At 36.3% G+C, this 17,877-nt stretch overlaps 1 protein-coding gene across 3 annotated transcripts in view; it reads right to left on the reverse strand.

Annotated features, from left to right (window-relative positions):
• Positions 1–17,877, reverse strand: part of TMCO1 (transmembrane and coiled-coil domains 1) — a 52,033-nt gene that overhangs the window by 10,835 nt on the left and 23,321 nt on the right. For all 3 annotated transcript variants that reach the window (XM_032632987.1, XM_032633075.1, XM_032632909.1), the window contains one exon: positions 8,079–8,223. In XM_032632987.1, the coding sequence (XP_032488878.1) occupies positions 8,079–8,223 (145 nt within the window). The remainder of the gene's footprint in view (positions 1–8,078; positions 8,224–17,877) is intronic.

Below are 17,877 nucleotides of genomic sequence, written 5' to 3' on the forward strand. Positions count from 1 at the left end.
TGGAGAAAAGGGAACGCTCTTGCACTGTTGGTGGGAATGTAAATCGATATAGTCACTATCGCAAACAGTATGGAGGTTCCTTAAAAAACTGAAAGTAGAACTACCATAGGACCCAGCAATCCCACTACTGGGCATATACCCAGAGGAAACCATAATTCAAAAAGACACATGCACCCCACTGTTCACTGCAGCACTATTTACAATAGCCAGGTCATGGAAGCAACCTAAATGCCCATTGACAGACAAATGGATAAAGAAGATGTGGTGCATATACACAATGGAATATTACTCAGCCATAAAAAGGAATTAAATTGGGTCATTTGTAGAGACGTGGATGGATCTAGAGATTGTCATACAGCGTGAAGTAAGTCAGAAAGAGAAAAACAAATACCATATATTAACGCATATATGTGGAACCTAGAAAAATGGTACAGATGAACCAGTCTGCAGGGCAGAAATAGAGACAGAGATGTAGGGGACAAACGTATGGACACCAAGCGGGGAAAGCGGCAGGGGGTGGTGGTGGTGTGATGAATTGGGAGATTGGTATTGACATATATACACTAATATGTATAAAATAGATAATAAGAACCTGCTGTATTAAAAAATAAATAAAATTCAAATATTCAAAAAAAAGAATAATTGTTACTGATATGTTTATATTTCTGAGATAACACTGTCAGAATATCACATAATATTTAAATATGAAGACACAACTTCAAGAACTCATTTAAATTATATTTGCCATAAAATACTTCATTCATTCATTCAATCACTCACAATACTATAGACCATGCTGTACTTTAAAAAGAAATCTAAAAACAGGTTATGAAGAAAAATCAATCATTAGTAGGTTACTTCCCCTTAGTAAAGCTGGAGAATGTCTGTATTTCTTTCATAATAAAAATAGCTCCTTCATGCCCCCCTCTAAAAATCCACTACACAAAGCAATAAGAAGACCAAATGATAGAATGTCACTAAATTTCCAACTTGTTTTATTTATTTATTTAAAAAAATTATTTATTTATTTATTGGCTGCATTGGGTCTTTGTTGCTGTGTGGGGCTTTCTTTAGTTGCGAAGAGCAGGGGTTAGTCTTCATTGCGGTGCGTGGGCTTCTCCGAGCGCAGGCTCAGTATTTGTGGCACACAGGTTTAGTTGCTCCGCAGCATGTGGGATTTCCCCAGACCAGGGCTCGAACCCGTGTCCCCTGAATTGGCAGGTGGATTCTTAACCACTGCGCCACCGGGGAAGTGCCTCCTTGAAAACTCTTAAGTCAGTGGTGAATCATATAATCACTAACATACCAGAACATGAAAAAAATAATAGATAAAAACCAGACTCACAAATACTTACGTGAATTAGTAATGTCATAAAACTGCCTTAGTTTAGGTTTAAAATTTAATCTTTGTTTAATCTGCCTCCACTCTGAATGATTAGTATAACAGAAATAATTTTAAATGTACTTCTATACCCTCATATTTGATAATGATTTCTTTAGAAGTGAAGTTGCAGGTGGGGAAAATTAACCTTTTTATTTCAAAAGAAACATAAGTTCCATGAGGGCAAGGACCATAATTATATGTCAGTTTTTTTTTTTTAAATAACTGTATACTAGGCATCCAGCACAGAGCCTGATACACATATGTGTTCAATTTTGTTGAATGAATAAATGAACAGAGGACACTATCAAGGGATTATTATTAATGTGATAGTAAGTTCTCTTATACATAGGGGAAAAAAATATTGAAGCAGATAGATACCCTTAATTCAACCTAATATTATACCTCCATCATAATAAGGGGGCATGATATAGAAAGTTAGCAGTTTTCTTTTTTGCTTTTAGCAGTTGTTCTTAAGGTGACACTTTTTTTTAAACCAGTTAGCACACTCCTACCCTTGGGGTATTGTCACGAAGGGACTGGAGCTAGCTGATTTAATCACACTACCACTCTCAGTAAAGGAAGTGGATTCTGGTTAATACCGTAGAGATGTTATTAACTGACATATGTAAATATCATAATCTTTCGCAAATATAAGGTGTTTAAAACAAATTCCAGAAACCTGGTGATAGAACTATCTACTCACTTCAGCAATTAAAACTGTTGACACTTTAAGGACATGAATAACAGAAATGTTTCTCATTCCCATAGATGCTATATTCTAATTTACTACAAGAAGACTTCCCCATTAAAACAAGCAAGGTCACCCCACCATTGCTGGAGGTAACGAATAAAATACATTTTGTTTTTACACATTCAGCATAAATAAACATTAACCCTGAGTGAATGAAATTATGGTTTTCACTCACTGAAACAAAAGCATGAGAAATTACTTGTATTCTTTTAAAAATGGTCTCGGGGCTTCCCTGGTGGCGCAGTGGTTGAGAGTCCGCCTGCCGATGCAGGGGACACGGGTTCGTGCCCCGGTCCGGGAGATCCCACATGCCGCGGAGCGGCTGGGCCCGTGAGCCATGGCCGCTGAGCCTGCGCATCCGGAGCCTGTGCTCCACAATGGGAGAGGCCACAGCAGTGAGAGGCCCACGTACCGCAAAAAAAAAAAAAAAAAAAAAAAAAAAAAAAAAAAAAAAAAAATGGTCTCAAACTGGTGGCAAACTGAAGCCTTAAGATAACAGTACTGGGTAAAATGATGAGTAGCTGTGGAAAACAGTATGTTGATTCCTCAAAAAATTAAACATAGAATTGCAGTATGACCAGCAATTCTACTTCTGGGTATATATGCAAAAAGAAGGGAAAACAGGAATTCAGACATTTATACACCTGTGTCCACAGCAGCATTACTCACAACAGCCAAAAGGCAGAAGCAATCCAATTGTCCTTTGACAGATGAATAAACAAAATGTGGTATATACATACAACTGAATGTCTATTCACCCTTAAAAAGGAAAGAAATTCTGACACATGCTACACCATGGATGAACCTTTAAAACATGCCAGTTACAAAAGGACATAAGTATGATTCTACTTATATGAGGTCAAATTCACAAATATGAACAATCAAATTCACAGAGACAGAAAGTAGAATGGTTGTTGCCAGGGACTGAGGGGAGAGGGTAATGGAGATTTAGTGTTTAATGGGCAGAGATTTTCGGTTTGGGAATATGAAAAAGTTCTAGAGATGGATAGTGGTGATGGTCATATGACAACGTACAATGTACTTAATGTCACAGAACTGTACAGTTAAAAATGGTTAAAGCAGCATATTTTATGTTATGTCTATTTTACCACAATAAACAAGAAAGATTAAAAGCACTGGTATTACTGAATATAGGAAACCAGAAAGTAGCTTCTGGACATAAGAGAGCATTGCCTTGAGGATTCCTCAGGAAAATTGCTACCAGGGGCAGTCACACTGACAAGTTTAAACCTTGAGACTCTACAGGTATGACACATATATTTTGACCCACTCCTCCATATTCTTTTACTCTAGGGGTTCAGATCACAATGCTTAGCCCACTCTATGACACCTGCGCATTCTAAAACCCTAATTATCTACACAAGGTGTGAAGAAAGGAGGAGTGTCCCCAGCCAAACACTTGCACTGGGATCTGAACAGACTTTCAAATTTCAAAGAGGAATTTAGACAGGCACTCCAGAGAAAATATTAATAGTAGGCTGCTGACAGGGCTTCGTCCTATTCAAATACACACTAGATTCAAGAATGATCATTAACCTTACTGCATTCTTTTGACCCTCTGGCTCCTCAGTCTTTGAAAACAAGGGATAGGCAACCTTTGATCTCAAATGAATCCATGTTTTCCCTAATAAAAATCACATAATAGTTGGCAAAGTACAAGAGCAAAGAATAAATAAGGTACACCAGTGTCAACTCCAAATGCATCGAACCATGACTTAATGAAGCCAAAATGTACTAGAAGAAAACAAGGATGAATTTCTTTATAACTTTAGTTAAAGACTAGTAAACCAAAAAAGGAAAAGAAAAACAAACAAAAAAAAACAACTAAAAACCTCCAGCAAACAAAATTTTGCATGGCAAAAACCATACTAAGTAAAACAAACACGAATGACAATTTGTAAAAATTATTAGTAACTTAGATCATAGAGAGGGCTAATCTAAGAGCTAAAAATTAAGAAAAAGACCAACAACCCAATAGCGAAATAGGCAAAAAGCATACACAGTGTCTCGCCTACCAAAGAAAGAAAAAAATACATGAATAGCTCTTAGACAAACAGAGATGCTCAATCCAAATAAGCAAATTAAAACTACAATGAGAGAGCAATTCTTATCTGTTAGATTGGTAAAAATCCCGAAGTTGACAATTCCTACTGGAGGTTGGGGGCAACATGAATTTTCCCACATTGTTTTAGGGAGTAAAAAGTGGTATAACCCCAATTTTCCAAGTTTATATTTGGGTGTAGTATCTACTGTTTGTTTCACACCTGCCTTTTAGGTGCACACTACACTTTAAGATATATACAGGAAATTCAGAAATCACTAGAAGCCTGCGCACCACAATGAACAGTAGCCCCCGCTCGGTGCAACTAGAGAAAGCCCATGCGCAGCAACAAAGACCCAACACAGCCAAAAAAAATTTTTTTAATATATATATATTTATTAATTAATTTTAAAAAAAGAATGGCTTCATTGAGGGAATCATAATACAGTCTCTAATCTGAAAGCCTCATATTTTATGACGGATCATTTCACATGCATCTACAGAGTTAACTATTATGCAATGTAAGATCTTAAAAAACAAATAAAACAACAAAACAAAACATAGAAAGAGAAAGGGAATAAGAGAAAGGAATTTTAATTCAAAGAAAGAAGCATATATTCCATAGTAACACTTCAAATGCTAAAGTATTTCAGACTGGATGTAAGTTCATAATCCTCCTGTTAGTATACATACTAACAACCAACGGGGAACAGAATAAGAAACTATTGGCAGCTAACAAAAATGATAAAAGTAGGTCATTTTAGTGATTTTTCAAAGATTTTTAATATCTCAGAATACCTATACTAGAGCTCTATATACTTTTCTCTTATTAATATCAGTGCATAGACTCGGACAAGCGGAAATTAAAAGTATGAATATATATCTTCCTTGGCTGAAAACAAACACACTGAATTTTTGTGGTTTTTTTTGCCACTCCTTCTCTCCCCACCCATCACCTTTCACCTTTTTTTTGTATTCTCAGGAGTTAGCATGGCTGGTCTACTGTCTGTTTTTTAAAAATTAATTAATTAATTAATTAATGGCTGCATTAGGTCCTCATTGCTGCGCACGGGTTTTCTCTAGTTGCGGCTAGCGGGGGCTACTCTTCATTGTGGCACGCGGGCTTCTCACTGTGGTGGCTTCTCTTGTTGCGGAGCATGGGCTCTAGGCGTATGGGCTTCAGTAGTTGTGGCACGTGGGCTTCAGTAGTTGTGGCTCGCGGGCTGTAGAGCGCAGGCTCAGTAGTTGTGGCACATGGGCTTAGTTGCTCTGTGGCATGTGGGATCTTCCCGGACCAGGGCTCAAACCCGTGTCCCCTGCATTGGCAGGCAGATTCCTAACCACTGCGCCACCAGGGAAGCCCCTGACTGTTTTTATAAATAAAGTTTTGATGGAACACAGCCACATTCATTCATTTACATATTGTCTAGGACTGTTTTCATACTATAATGGCAGAGTTAAGTTGTTGTGACAGAGACTGTATGGTCTGAAAAGTAAAAACAAAAATATTTATCATCTAGATCAGCAGTCCCCAACCTTTTTGGTACCAAGGACTGGTTTCATGGAATACAATTTTTTCCATGGACGGGCAGCGGGGAGATGGTTCAAGCAGTAATGTGAGCGATGGGGAGCAGCAGATGACTCGCTCGCTTGCCCGCAGCTCACTTCCTGCTGCGCGGCCCAGTTCCTAACATGCCGTACCAGTCCGCAGCCCAGGGGGTGGGGACCCCTGATCTAGACCCTTACATGGTGGTCAGCAAACAGAAGAAGTTTGCTGACCACCATGGTAAATGACCATGGCATTCCTGATAAAATTAATTGCTACACATACACCTCACCAGACTTTCTGAAATAACTGAAAGGAGTTTAAAGACCAGCTTGAGCTGAACTTTCTCAATGATCATTCTTAACATTTATTTCACTAAAAAAAAAACCTCTACAGTTCAGATGGTGATTTCTAGGTAACAATGTCCAGGTAGCAGTGCAAATGGTGCATCTAAAATAACTATTGTGAGGGAGTTCCCTGGTGGCCTAGTGGTTAGGATTCCGGGTTTTCACTGCCATGACCTGGGTTCAATCCTTGGTCAGAGAACTGAGATCCTGCAAAGCCGCGAGGCTGGCCCAAAAAAACAAACCCCCAAACACAAAAAAACCACAAAACTGTTGTGAGCCATCACAAATAAAGTAGTAACATCTGCATGTAATTAAAATAGAATTGTTCTTTGTTGCTTAAAGTAGCATGTATACATCATTTTTTATTAGTATTTTGACCCTAGCTATAATTTTAATATTTCATACTTAAATAATCAAATTTAAGAGCAATATTCTAGTTATCAATGACCTCTGTTAAACCAACAAAGAGATCCATGTTGTCGCTGTCTTGGCTTTCACCTCAGATCAGCCAAAATGCTAAAGCATGTCAAAAGATGTAGAATACACCTCGGCTACACAAGAATACAACTTCCTGGTGGACATACCCACTTAAGTGCCTCACAAACACCTCAAACAGCATGTTTTCTAACCAACCTACTTCTCTTTCTTCTATTCCCATCCTCCATTTGGTCACCAAAGCCATAATGTTGAAGTTACCTTAGTTTCTCCTTTCTCACATTAAATCAATCACTAAGTTCTGCTAGTTTACCTCTATATATTTTTCAACTTTGTCCTCTCCTTTTCAACCCTCCCATCACTGTAAGTTTAGAACATAGTGATTTTTTGCTAGACTACTGTGATAATCTTCTGAGATTTCTGCATCTGGTCATACATCTACCCTTCAGAATGCAGCAAGTGTCAGAAAATGATTCCAGGAAGCCTGGAAACTTGGTTGCATTTAATATGCAACAGAAAAAGGTGGGAGACATCCAGATAGAAGGAAGAGCATTCACAAAAAGTGAGTCTGGGTAAGTGGAACATGGAAACTGTCAGGCAAGTCAGAATGGCTGGAGTGTTGGATGAGGTGAGAGATGAGGTAAGGAAAGTATTAAGTGGTAAGATCATGAAGATCTTTATGAGCTTCAAACTATTATTCCATTTCCTATTGATTCCCACATGCCAGACAAATCAAGAAACCTGCTGCCACAGACAATATTCAGAGGAAGAAGAAGAAGAAAAATAACTCTGAATCATTTATGTAACAATCATTGAAAGAATCATGTTCATACTTATTGCATGTGCCAACCTCCCCACTACAATGCCTGCTGAGTGGCAGTTGTTCAAAAACTGAATAATGCCTTGAAATATGAAGAGTTCTGGAGCCAGAGACTTTAATTAACCTCTCTTACTTTTTAAAGTCCCATCTCAAAAGCCACTTCATTCTTTCAACCTTTCTGCCTGAATCGTCTGCCACTAATTGAATGTTATGTCTCTCTTCCAGGCTCTCACAACCTTATATGTATCTCTTAGCTCTCACTTTTTTTCACTATGAATGTCTGACCATCATGTTGCTTGAATGTAAATTCTACAAGCCAGACTTTATCTCAACTGTGACTAACTTCAAGTCACCAAATTATTTGTTTATTTGTGTTTCTGAAGTGCCAAAAGGCACTGGTGTATAATAAAGGAGAAATGATAGTGGGAAGACAAAACCCACTCTTTACTTTTCTACCTTTAGATAGTTGCAATAAAGAAGAAACTTGAGAGCTCTAAAAATGAGATGTGGAAACCATGTTTGATTTTATGGCTACTTCCCATCCCTAAGGATCAGTAATCTAGACCTACATACATTTAAAACAGTTTTAGATGATACTCGAATTCTAAAACGAGCAACTGAAAGATCTCAGTAGCAACAGGTAGACACTTCCAGTATTACAGAAGTAGACACTAATTTAGGGTGTGACAGCAAGGAAGGATATACATATTAAATAGTGGATGTTGTCACTTACCTGTCGAATTGACATGGTACAGAGAATATACAGGAAGATGAAGGAACAGTCTGTGGTATCGTCCCCCAGCAGATTTCGATGAGACAGTCCTTGGATGTAGGAAAGGGGGGTGAAAGGGAGCTTTGCCACCACTCTACCATCAAATCTAAAAAGGAAAAAACTGTTATTTTTGGAAGACTGACAAGCTTCTTAGCTCCAGAGAAGAATCTGGGACAGAAATAGAACTCTAAGTCCCTTGATCTCTAAAAAACAAAGAAAGGATGATATTCTAAAAAGAGACTTGAAGTATAAGGATGTAAGGAAGGGCACCTAGATTTTTCCCATCAATCTTTTTCTAAACTAGTGCTTCTTAATTTTTTCAGTATCAGGATCCTTTAACACTCTGAAAAATTATTGAGGACCCTAAAGAGGTTTTATTTAGAGGTTATATCTATCAATATTACTGTTTTATAAATTAAAACAGAAAATTTAAACCATTTATCAAATCATTTAAAAGGTAGCAATATTCAGTATGTTAACACAAGTATTTTTATGGAAAATATATGTTCCATACAGGAAAAAAAATTAGTGAGAAGAAAGGCTTTTTTCCCTCCAATCTCTTTAATGTTTTATTTAATAGAAAAATGTTGGATTCTCATAGCTGCTTCATTACTCAGGCTGTTGCAATATTACACACCCTATGAAGCCTCTGGAAAATTCCACTGTACATTCATGAGAGAAAGAGAGTGAAGAAGGCAAATAACATCTTAGAATTATTACAACAATACTTTTTACCTCAAGGACCTCCTAAAAGTCTCAGAGACCTCCAGGAATCCACAGACCACACTTTGAGAACCACTGTTCTAAACCATGACACCAATAAGATTTTAAGAACCCTCTTTTCCAAGACTCAAAGAGTCCCAGTATATACATATCAAACAGGATAAACACTTCTGGAGAGAAATTCATGGAATCTACATAGTGGTGAATGAAAAATGGCATACATAATACTCTGAGATAACTTTTAACATACTTCTAATGTTTGAAAGTAATTCCTTTTACTTTTTCTAAAATAGAAAAGAAAAATGTTTTGAAAAGAGAAAATCTTAGAAAAAAACTAGAAGAAAATAGGTATCAGTGTTTATTTTGAGATGCTGAGGATATAAACTTCTTTTATACTTTTCTATGAATAAGCTGTACAGTCAGACAATATTGAGAATTATAAATTAATGTGATTAAGGACTTCATACTTCATAATATTAGAAAAATATATGACAGCATCAGTTACTTTATCCAAATAAAGTCTTTAACTCCAGTTAAAATATCTAGAACATTCCCTCTTAGAAAAACATTTGGTATTTAGAATATTTCTATAGGGGGAGAGGGAAAAGAGAGGTAGCATTACCATCTTTTTCGCTGGGGAAAAAAATACCTAAATATCCATATTAACTATTGTGGTTATAAAGAGCTTCTTACACAGCTGAACTCCAAAGAATATAAATAGAATGAATTTGACATATTCTGTACATATGTATGATTGTCCACTTACTATTTCCAACTGCTTTCCTAGTATATAGTTTGCACAGGGTAAGGGCTCAATCATGAACTGTTGTTACTTGGATATGACGAAAATATTTAAAGATCTGCTTGAAGTAGTTATTCTTATCTACTAACCTCACAAAAGCAAAACAAAGTATTGTAATAACTTTTCCAGGAGGAGGTATTCCCATTCACTCACAGGAAGTGTTATACACAGTTGTTCCAATATTTCCTGGTTATATGCTATATGCAGTATACTGTTCTACATACGCCACTCTACTCTCCATCTGTAGAGTTAAACTGTGAGGAGTAGGGTTGGAATAAATATAGCCCAAACTGTTTACCCCTCTTGTTGCTAACATACACACCCAACAAATTCATCTTATACAGTCATTTTATTCCTTGACATTTTTGACTTGAAATTGTAACCAAAAAGAAAATCTTTTACAACTAATGAATGCAGCAAAGTTTCAGGATGGAAATCAACATACAAAAATCAGTTGCATTTCTATATACCAACCATGAACTATATGAAAAAAAGAATAAAACAATCCCATCTACATCAAAAACAATAAAATACTTAGGAATAAATTTAATCAAGGAGGTGAAAGATATATAAACTGAAAACTATAAGACATTGATAAAGAAACTGAAGAAGACACAAATATATGGAAAGATATCCATGTTCATAGACTGGAAGAGTTAATATTGTTAAAATGGCCATACTATCCAAAGTCATCTACAGGGCTTCCCTGGTGGCACAATGGTTAAGAATCCACCTGCCAATGCAGGGGACACAGGTACAAGCCCTGGTCCGGGAAGATCCCACATGCCATGGAGCAACTAAGCCCGTGTGCCACAACTACTGAGCCTGCGCTCTAGAGCCAACGAGCCACAACTACTGAGCCTGCATGCCACAACTACTGAGGCCCGCATGCCTAGAGCCTGTGCTCCGCAACAAGAGAAGCCACCACAATGAGAAGCCTGTGCATCGCAATGAAGAGTAGCCCCCGCTCCTTGCAACTGGAGGAAGCCCGTGCGCAGGAACGAAGACCCAATGCAGCCAAAAATAAATAAATAAAATAAATAGATTTATTAAAAACAACAAAGTCATCTATAGACCCAACACAATCTCTAATCAAAACTCTACTTTTCACAAAAATAGAAACATCCATACTAAAACTCATGTGGAACCACAAAAGATCTTGAATAGGCAAAGCAATCTTGAGAAAGCTGGAGGCATCACACTTCCTGATTTCAACTATGTTACAAAGCTATAGTAATCAAACTAATATATTACTGGCACAAAAATAGACATGCAGACCAGTAGAATAGAATAGAGAGCCCAGAAATAAACCCAGTCGACTAATATCTGACAAGAGCCAGAAATCTCATTGGGGAAAAGGATAGTCTCTTCAATAAATGGTGCTGGGTAAACTGGATATTCACATGCAGAAGAATTACACTGGACTCCTATCACAAAAATTAACTCAAAATGGATTAAGGACTTAAACATGATACCTGAAACTGTAAAACTTCTAGAAGAAAACATAGGGAAAAAAGCTCCTTGACATTGGTCTTGGCAATGATTTTTTTGGATATGACACCAAAAGCACAAGCAACAAAAATCAACAAATGGGACTACATCAAACTAAAAATCTTCTGCACAGCAAAAGAAACAAAATGAAAAGGCAAACTATGAAATGGGAGAAAATATTTGCAGACTATATATCTGATAAGGAGTTAATATCCAAAATATATAAAGAATTTGTACAACTCAATAGCAAAACAAAAAATGCCAAATAATCCAATTAAAAAGTGGGCAGAGGATCTGAACAGATATTTTTTCCAAACAAGACATACAAATGGCCAAGAAGTACATGAAAAGGTGGTCAACATTATTAACCATCAGGGAAATACAAATCAAAACCACAATGAGATTTCACCTCATGCCTGTTAGAATGACTATTATCAAAAGGACAAGAGATAACAAATGCTGGCAAGGATGTGGAGAAAAGGGAACCCCTTGAACCCCTTGTACCAATGTAAATTGGTACAGCTACTATGAAAAACAATATGGATGTTCTTCAAAAGATTAAAAGTAGAACTACCATATGATCAGAAATCCCATTTCTAGCTATTTAGCCAAAGGAACTTAAATAAACTACTGTCTCAAAGAGATCTGTACTCCCATGTCATTGCAGTATTATTCATAATAACCAAGATACAGAAACAACCTAAGTGTCCACCGACAGATGAACGGATAAAGAAAATGTGATATATATACTGTATACAAGTCTGACAGAGAAAGACAAATACTGTATGACATCACTTATATGTGGAATCTAAAAAAGCTGAACTCATGGAAACAGAATTAGATTGGTGGTTGCCAGAGGATGAGGGTTGAGGGAAATAGGGAGATGCTGGTCAAAGGGTACAAACTTCCAGTTTTAAGATGAATAAGCTCTGGGCTTCTATTGTACAGCATAGTAATTATAGTTAATACTGTATTATATGCTTGAAAGCTAAGAGAGTAAGTCTTAATTGTTCTCACTGCCACCACAACAGAATGATATTTATGTGAGATGAAGGATTTGCTAACCGACCTTACTGTGGTAATCATTTTGCAATATGTATATCAAATTATCACTCTGTACACCTTAAACGTGCACAATGTTCTATACTATATGTCATTATATATCTCAATAAAGCTGGAAAAAAGCTTTAAAAGAAAAAGGAGAGAGAAAACCTTTCATGCCCTATAAGTGAGTTATTCATTTATGTGAAACTGAACATTTAGTACGAATGAGACCTTAAACCAGCCACAAATATGAAGGAAAAAACCCCTTCAAATTAATTTTTCCAGGAGATTAGAGGTTTTCCATAGGAATAGCTAAGAAGAGACACCATTACTAGTGTGTAGCCTAATAATGAAAAGAGTTAGGGAGGGAAAGAAAAAGGTGCAAAGAGAGAGATAGCTTATAATAGGTAGATTATTTCTTTAAGTGAACTTACTCTCTGCAGTTCCAGAGGGCAGCACCACTGCTCATGAACAGAACAAGCAGGCATATTTTGGTCCAGTAAAAGGAACCACTTTCAAACCCTAAATACTACTCAGTAAAACTATATTGTCTCAGAAAACATCAAGCTCCTCATCGTTGAAAATGATTAAAAATAATGGAAAATTATCTGCTAGAGGTATTATTGGAGGGATTTCCATATTGACACAGAAGTAATGTGTTAAAATGACTTTTAAGATCACTTCTAAGATTTAATGTTTCAGCTTTATGGAAATGATCCAGAAGAGAAGCCAAAGACAAATAAATAGCTGAATTTGGTGCCTCTTGTTGCTACTCTGGCAATCTGGAGCTCAAGTCCTTCCCATCTTAGTCTAACTTGAGCCTTTTTTCTTATCAACAATTGTAAGACTAAAATGGGTATTTGAGATAGTGTATTCCATTCTATAATAAACAGATGATCAAGGTGAAACTAAGAGAAATTATGCGAAAAATGAATAGTGATTCTTCAATACAATCAAAATATGTACTAGACTGTAATAACTGACACCCACATTACTTTTGTTAAGAACTGCTGAGGGATGGTGGGCTTTTTTTTCTATACTTTTTTTCCCATTTAAATTTAAAATTCATACATACAAAATATAATTAAATTTTGATTAAATTATTATTTGCTAATATTTTTAATGAAAAGAAAAAGAAAGGGGTGCATTCGGTTTCAATCCCAGCTATTGTCTGGACTGTCACGTCACATGAACAATGACATTCTATCTGAGGATATGAAGATAGCATTGAATCTTATAGATTGGATATTCTGAACATCAGATCTGAAATGTCTGCTTTTCAATATATGTGAAATAAAACTTGGAATTTGCTCACCAAAAAAAAAAAAAAAAGTACTAGACTTTTAATCTTACATACCAGCTTATAAAAATAGAGATACATTCTTTAACTTCTAGGTGCTCACAGTCCTAGACATAAGAAATATATATATATATATATATATATATTTAAATTTCTGGTCTGAGCACAAAGACCAGAAAAAAAACATGAATACCATTCGGCAACCATGCTCCTTGGTATCTATCCAAAGGAGTTAAAAACATGTTCACAAAAAAACCTGCACACAGATGTTTATGGAAGCATTATTCATAATTGCCAACTGATGAACCTGCAATGGCACCTCATTATCACCCAAAGTCCACAGTTTACATTAGGGTTCACTCTTGGGTTTTAATAAATGTATAGCAACATGTATCACCATTAAGTATCACACAGAATAGTTTTACACTAAAAAATCCTCTGTGCTCTGCTTATTCATCCCTCCCTCACACCTAATCCCTGGCAACCACTGACCTTTTTACTGTCTCCAGAGCTTTGCCCTTTTTAGAATGTCATATAGTTGTAATCATATAGTACGTAGCCTTTTCAGGTTGATTTCTTTCACTTAGTAATATGCATTTAAGGTTTCTCCATGTCTTTGCATGGCCAATAGCCCATTTCTTTTTAGCAATGACTAACACTCCACTGTCTGGATGTTCCACAGTTTATCCGTTTACCAACTGAAGAACATCTTGGTTGCTTCCAAGTTTTGGCAATTATCAAGCTGCAATAAACATCTGTGTGCAGGTTTCTGTGTGGACATAAGTTTTCAACTCATTTGGTTTCACTTTCACCTTTTATTCTACATTATACTGTTTGAATTTTTTAGAAGTACTTGTATATTACTAGTATAAGAAAACCTTTTTCTTTTTAAACTTTGGTTCTAATGCGCACTCCTGGTTAAGATCTACTACATAGGGCTTCCCTGGTGGCGCAGTGGTTGAGAGTCCACCTGCCGATGCAGGGGACACGGGTTCGTGCCCCAGTCCGGGAAGATCCCACATGCCGTGGAGCGGCTGGGCCCGTGAGTCATGGCCGCTAAGCCTGCGCATCCGGAGCCTGTGCTCCGCAACGGGAGAGGCCACAACAGTGAGAGGCCCGCGTACCGCAAAAAAAAAAAAAAAAAAGATCTACTACATAAGCTTTGGGAAGCTACCTGATATATCATAAACTAGTCATTTCAAATCATCAGGGAAAATATATTATTTGTTCCCTACCTGGTATTAACAATAGCTAAGTACTTGGTAAAGTTGGAAACTAACCACCAAAAAAAATTACAGATGAAACAAAATTTAAATATAAAAAATAAAAAGTAGAAAAAAAGTTATATAATCTGGTATGAGAAAGGAACTATTTATATAACAGAAAAGAGTAACAGATTTGACATAAAAATTAACATTGCCCATATATCTCAAAAAGAGAGCTTAATAGTCTCAATAAATAAAAAATTCTTATAAAAAGAAAATAAGGGAAGGAACATGAACTAGAAATTTAGAAATAGATAAACATAATAAGTATATGAAAAGATGCTACATCTCACAAGAAATGCAAATTTTAAAAGAAATATTATTTTTTAGCTATTAGATTTGCAAATATTAAACATATACATAATTCCCAGTGATGACAAATATATGAAGAAAGAACCACTCACAAGTACTGAGGGCAATAATCGAAAAATATAAATTAATAAAAACCTTTCTAGGGGAATTCCCTGGCAGTCCAGTGGTTAAGACTCCGCGCTTCCACCGCACGGGGTCGCGGGTTCGATCCCTGGTCGGGGAAACTAAGATCCCGCATGCTGTGCGGCAAGGCCAAAAAAAAAAATTTCACCTAAGCAATACTTCTAGGATATGCCTGAGGAAAAAATAAGCATACACTGGTGTACATACTACCTGTGAAAATTCTGTGTGAAGATTAATAGAAGATTATATAAGTTAGGGTACATCCATTCAATAGAATACTGACAAACATTAAAAATGATTATGCAAGATGGGACTTCCCTGGTGGCACAGTGGTTAAGACTCTGCCCTCCCAATGCAGGGGGTCCGGGTTTGATCCCTGGTCAGGAAACTAGATCCCATATGCATGCTGCAACTAAGAGTTCACACACCACAACCAAGGAGCCCACGAGCCACAACTAAGGAGCCCACGAGCCACAACTAAGACCTGGTGCCGCCAAATAAATAAATAAATAATATTAAAAATCCTAGCCTGCATGCAGCAATGAAGACCCAACGCAGCCAAAAAACTAAAAATAATTTTTTTAAAAAAATTAAAAAAATATCCTCTAAAAATGATTATGCAAGAGTTACACATACTGTAAAAAATCATCACAGGTAACTACAGCAGGTTACAAAACAACCATTTTGGAGTATAAAAATTAATACATACAAATATCTAAATGTTTGTATACAGAGAGAAGAAGTACAAATCTTGAAAGGACACGTACTCATTTGAGGAAGGCAGAGTGATCTTTACTTTATATTTTATACATTTATATATTATTGGAATTTTTCCAGTAAGAATTTATTACTTCAATGATTACAGAAAAAAATGTAATAAAAGGTTACACCTGAGGGGAAAAATATGGCATTGGGAGAAAAATATATTTGAATCAGATGCCCTTCCCATAGAGCAGCCATTCATACCACGATATGTTCACAAATAACATTAAGAAAGGGAACCACATGAATATAAGGCAGCATTACCACTGGTAGAAATGGCCACCATTCTTTCTTCCTTTTCTTTTTTAAAAATTCAGGTATACATAAGTTTTACAATATTAAATAAGTTCCTGGTGTACAACATAGTGATTCGCGGTTTTTAAAGATTATACTCCATTTAGAGTTATTATAAAATATTGGCTATATTCCCCACAGTTCTTTCTTAATCAGCCTATTTCGTTAGAACCCACCTGTACATAAGACTAAGGAATAAAATCAAATGCTGAACCTCAAGCAAAGCAGTGATTCAAATTTATTGTAGGTATCACACAATAAAGCCAAGACCAGTAAGTATAGCTCTACATACACACACCACTAACCTATAAAAATATTATTTTAAAAATCAGAAGTATGAGAAAAATAAGATGATAAGCATCAAATTTTTAAAATATAGATGAGTACTTAGCTAGCTCTATACTGTCCAGAATGTGACAAATTAAAGAATATTTGAGTATTTGAGTTGTATCAATGAAGTTTACTAGTTACCTACAAAATCTTTCAGTGCTTGGTTTGCCTGGTAATCCACGGTGATATATACCCAAGAAATGAGAGAAAGCATAGCAGTGAAAAAAGGATACTGAGTTTAGAGTTATAAGTTAGAAATTATGAGACTTCTAGAGACCTTGGGCAAGTTATTTAATCTTCCAAAGGCCCTTTTCAGCAGTAAAGGTCTATGATTTTAGTAATCACTAGTTAAGTGGAAATTTTGTATTAAAATCATTTTGGACATTCCCTTTGGTGCCTCACCTAAGTAAAAATAACCACTCCCCTTTCCCCCCCTACTATATTTCACACACACACACATCTATTGTAACATCCATCAATGTATTGATTTGTTTGTCCTTTCTTTCTATAAAATTTTGATATTACTGAGGGCAGGGAACACATCTTATTTGTTATATTCTGATACCTAGCACAATGCCTGGCACAAAGTAGGCCCTTGACAGGTGAGAAGAGAAGAACAGACTGGAGGTGGGGCGGGGTGTGGGTACAAGGAGAGGGAGACAGACAGGTAGAAATGAAGCAGGGGAGGAAGAGTAGGAGAAACGGAAGGAAAAGAGTGAGTGCGGAAAATGCGTGGGATAGTTCAGGAGAGCTCTGAAAGGTAAGAAATGACAGCTTGTCATCTCTGGATATTTTCCCAGGTTCTGTCAAAAGCAGTCCTACAATTACTCAGGCCTGCTATATGCTAGTTTAGACAACAGTAACCTACCTTATTATTAAACAAGATTATAGTTGTTAAGACTCTATTTTAAGAGTCAAAACATCTCTGTATGACTACCTTCATCTTGAAGAAGTTTGTTATTAAGGAACTTAAAAACCCAGGAGACATATTAAATTCTTTTTAAAGGACCCATAAAACCTTAGTCTTTGCCTTACATATAAGATATCTTCAATATTAAGAGGGTGAAAAAGTTATCATATAATTGTATTCCATCAAAATTAAATTTCCCTTGATTTTGATAACTGGATTGAGGTTAAGTAAGAGAATGTCCACGTTCTTAGGAAATACGCACTTTAGTAGTTATGGGTAAAGGGGCATGAAGCCTACAACAAACTCTTGAATGATTCAGAAAAATATACAAATAATGTATGAATGAGTACATATATGATATGGAGAAACAGAAAAAAGGAAAGCAAATGAGGCAAAATGTTAAC

Source organism: Phocoena sinus, chromosome 1 (genome assembly GCF_008692025.1).
Source record: "Phocoena sinus isolate mPhoSin1 chromosome 1, mPhoSin1.pri, whole genome shotgun sequence".
NCBI lineage: Eukaryota > Metazoa > Chordata > Mammalia > Artiodactyla > Phocoenidae > Phocoena > Phocoena sinus.